This window comes from Octodon degus, unplaced genomic scaffold, assembly GCF_000260255.1.
Source record: "Octodon degus isolate 3935 unplaced genomic scaffold, OctDeg1.0 scaffold00334, whole genome shotgun sequence".
Taxonomy (NCBI): Eukaryota; Metazoa; Chordata; class Mammalia; order Rodentia; family Octodontidae; genus Octodon; species Octodon degus.
The window spans coordinates 112,606-117,098 of record NW_004524910.1 but is presented as its reverse complement, the minus strand read 5'-3'; the positions used below and the strand labels follow the sequence as shown (position 1 = coordinate 117,098).

General features: G+C 35.6%; 1 protein-coding gene across 1 annotated transcript; it reads left to right on the top strand.

Moving 5' to 3' along the window:
- Nucleotides 1-2,601: 2,601 nt before the first annotated feature.
- Nucleotides 2,602-3,546, top strand: LOC101560331 (olfactory receptor 6-like). The gene has a single exon (XM_004647860.1). The coding sequence runs from the start codon at nt 2,602-2,604 to the stop codon at nt 3,544-3,546; it is 945 nt and encodes a 314-aa protein (XP_004647917.1).
- Nucleotides 3,547-4,493: the final 947 nt, after the last annotated feature.

The following is a 4,493-nucleotide window of genomic DNA, read 5'->3' as shown; positions in this document are numbered from 1 at the left end:
GATACATATCATGTTTGAGGAGATCAGTAGGTATTAGTGAATCTTTCAAAAAAGTGCATTCAGAACTGTATAAAAGTATTCCTAGAGAATAATGAAAGTATTCCCACTTAGCACCCTCTAACAGTATAACAATGACAGAACTTAGAGTTTTGATTCTACAATAGGAACAATAGAATGAGATGATTCTCCATCCCTACATGCTTCTGACTAGAGCACACTGGATGTGCATTTGTTGCAAAAACTTGCAGAAAATATAAGAGGAAACAATGACGTGCTTGAGAAATAAACTGTTCATTAAAGAGTAAATTAAGAAGGCATGAGCAATGGCTATCTAAAAAAAATAGTCATAGATTTTATAACATTTATTTGCTAACAAATATGGGCTATTTTATTCCCTAGAACATAACAGGAAATTGAATAAAAGACAGAGAATGGACAACTCTATGTATTTATGAGCACAAGTGAGTAAGAATGTGTGAGTATGCTCAACTGAGTAAACAAGTATGTTTCTATTATTGTATGATAGCAGGTAGTATGTTCTGAGAATAATTATTGATCAGGTCCTATATTGGCTTCCACGTATTGTCATATTCTTTTCTTGCAACATAATGCACTAAGGTTGGTATGGTAAATATTTTCCAATTTATAGCAGAGCTTATAGATGTATGTATAGCACAATGAAGCTGCTAGTAATAGGAACAAGACCTGGTCCTGACTCCAAAGTCAGTGCTCTTAAATTCTGTGCACAGATGGATATATAGTAAATTGTGTGCCTGATGTGGGCCTATGCACCTGGCCCAAGGAATAGGAATCCTATATTGATATTGCTCTCTACTGGGGCTAGATCATGGGAAAAACTAATTTTCTCTAATATCAGAAACATTTTTGTTTCTATGAAAATTATTTGATTAAAGGCATTGGAGAACTAATCCCAGAACTCCATACTAGTAAAATTTTTCAGGAGTGAAATTGTATGTTGGAGGCAGGGAGCAAGGAATAATCTTTGGCTGCTCAGCAAAGACCTTTGAGCTATGTTAGTGTGTGCTGTTAAGAAAACACAAGGATGCCAATAATATATATCTTAGTATTTCACTCTTTTAGCCCTTGTCATGACTTATGGCCAGATGATCTGTAGTCCAGGAGGATATTAGTATAATATGTAAGTGGTCTATCTCATGAACAGGAGTTTAGTAGAGTGAGCAGTGATTTCAAGGCAGAATTTGATCACAGGTTTTAAGAATAAATGAAACATCTAATGACATTAATTCATAAGAGAGGTCTTTCCCACATAAGTCACACACACACACACATAAGTCACACACACACACACACACACACAGACCCACAATGCCATCCTCCACTGTTACAAAATTCACCTATCCTTTTGTTGCACTTAAGTGCCCACCTACATTTCTTCAATTCTGTCATTTGTAGTCAATTTTATCATTTAGACTTTGTGAACACATTTGTTATAATGATATTCTGGGATGTCAAGCTCTACCTATATCAAAGGTATATAATCTAATTTTCATGTCAATGGAGCTCTGGAAATATCTCTTCTCTGCCTCTAATCTGTTTCTTATGAATCTCAAAGCTGCACAGGAGCAATCAGTTCACTTGTGACTTCAGATGATATCAACATCCATGGGTTTGTCTGTCTGGCCATTTATTTCAAAGTCATGAGGGACAAGCTTGTTTGTTTTTATCATTGCTGTCATTTTGTCTTCAAAATATTTATTTTTATTTTAGTTTATTGGTACATGTGTTTAGTATACAATGTTTACATTCCTTATGTGAAAATAGTAAATGTACATAGAACATCTTAATTCCTTTTTTCATCTTGTTTCCCTTCTCTCAGTTTTATATATTGAAGACTGCTGTGGAATAGAAAAAAGTTCTATGCAGGAAGGAGATGTTCACTGGAAATCAAATTTTAGTGAGGCCTACTTTTGTAGATCTTTTAAAGTGGAATTTATCAATTGTTACTGTCATTTAGAATTTTTCCCAGACTCTAAAGAAATTGTGATAGTAGAAAGGTCTACAGATATCTCTCAAATATTAATCCCTTGGAACTTTTTCTTACAGTGCTGTCTCCCATGTTTTATTTCAGGTACAAATAAATGCTTATTCAGTAAATTCCTTCCAAGATTGAGAAAAAGACTCATCATAGAAGAGAAAAGTAGATTTATTTTCATTGACAAAGGAGCTACAAATGGTAAAAATGTTAACATTATAATCACTGTCGATAGGTGAATAAGAGCTGAAGTGGATATGATTTTCAATTCAGGGACACTTGCTAAAAAACTATGATGGAGGGGCCTGGGGAGATGGCTTAATAGAATAAGTGCTTCCCTGGTAAGCATAAGGGCCTGAGTTCAATCCCTAGTTCCACAAAAAAAAAAAAAAAAGTAAATGAAAACTTTGATGGAAATTTTCACATCACATTTGAAGGAAAGTTCCTACAACAAAAGTTATTTTGGAAGTTTTATTAATAGTATGACTGAATTACAAATTACTTTGGTATTTTGTTTGATGCCATACGCATCTTAATTATTTGTGGTGTTACCACAGAAGACTTCAACATCTCTCAGTGTGTTAGTCATGCTGGACATGAACATCACTCTGGTCAGGGAGTTCATCCTGGTGGGTTTCCCCACTGCCCCATGGCTGCAGGTCCTGCTCTTTTTCCTCTTCCTAGTGGTCTACCTCCTAGTGGTAGCAGAGAATCTTGTTATCATGCTCACCATCTGGGTCACTGGATCCCTCCATAAACCCATGTACTATTTCTTGAGTAGCTTATCTTTTCTAGAGGTCTGGTACGTCTCTGTCACAGTCCCCAAGATGCTGGATGGATTTCTTCTGCAGAGGCGGCATATCTCCTTCACAGGCTGCATGACTCAGCTCTACTTCTTCATCTCCCTTGCATGTACAGAGTGTGTGCTCCTGGCAGCCATGGGTTATGACCGCTATGTGGCGATCTGCCATCCTCTTCAATATCCAGTAATCATGACAACAGCTTATTGTGTGCAGCTAGTTGCTTTCTCCTATATAAGTGGCTTCATGGTCTCAGTCATCAAAGTCTATTTCATTTCACATGTCACCTTCTGTGGCTCCAATGTCATGAATCACTTCTTCTGTGACATCTCCCCAATCCTCAAGCTGGCATGCAAGGACTTGTCCACAGCTGAGCTAGTGGACTTTGCTTTGGCAATTGTCATTCTGGTGTTTCCTCTTATTAGCACCATCTTGTCCTATATCTATATTGTGTCTACCATTCTGCATATACCCTCCACCCAGGGAAGGAAGAAGGCTTTCTCCACCTGTGCCTCCCACCTGACAGTTGTCATAATTTATTACACAGCCATGATTTTCATGTATGTCCGACCCAGAGCTATTGCTTCCTTTAATTCGAACAAACTAATCTCAGCTGTGTATGCAGTTCTCACACCCTTGTTAAACCCTTTCATCTACTGCCTAAGGAACCAGGAAGTTAAGAATGCTATCAAGAAGACGCTGGGGGGTGGTCAGTGCCTCCTGCTCTGCTGACCCCTGCTGTCTGAAGGAAAAGATGGTGATTAATGTAGGCTACTATAATTGTGACATTTTCATGACCTTGTTTGTTATTAATACTGCTCCACAATTTTATTTCTAAAGAAATAGCTACATATGAAAAGTAAAAAAAGAATATATAAATTTGTTACTTTAACCATGAACACTATATATGCCTATAAACTCCTTAAAATTATGTAATAGTTAAAAATATTTAATAGATTCAGGCTTTTGAGTTGTTTTGAGCACTTATAAATAAAGCACCCTTTTTTCATAATACTTTATGACTTAATTATGCTCAGATACTTGATATTGCAAATAAAAAAACTGAAATATATGCAGGGTACATAAATTATCCAAGACTTCAGTTTAACATCAAGGCCCTTACTGAGTCCTTATTTAGAACCAGAAAATATGGCTTTAACATACGCTGTATTATTTTTGCTTTGTACCTGTGTTTCTGTGATAGTAGAATTGTGTCGTGTTATGTAAGAACACTGATATCCAGAAAGGAAAAGCCATCTAGTTGTTAAGATATGTGCAGCTGTGGTGATAGGGTGGTGATGATAGTGTGCTAGCAGTGGTGGAAATGCTTGTTGAATTAGCTCATTAATGATAGAATACTGTTGATATTAATAAGAATATTGATTGTTTTGTAATCCTTTTTTTGCTTGTCTTTCTCCTGTTTTATTTTCCACCCATTAATAAGTAAAATTCTATTGCATTTATATTTTGGAAGGCTATATAAAACATATTTTTTTGGAACAAGAAATGAGGTGTTTAATGGAATAAAATAATTGACTTTTTGATCTATGGGTAGACTTGAGTATTTACATTTCAAATGTAACTTTTTTTTTACATTTTTAATTCATTTTAATGAGAAAAAAGGTAAAATAGCAATGAAACAGTTTTAAAACAGATCAGTAAGAGAGTTACAATAATTA

What these genes read in the sequence shown, in the direction of transcription:
- LOC101560331 (XM_004647860.1), top strand. Translation starts at nt 2,602, where the DNA reads ATGCTGGACATGAACATCACTCTGGTCAGGGAGTTCATCCTGGTGGGT.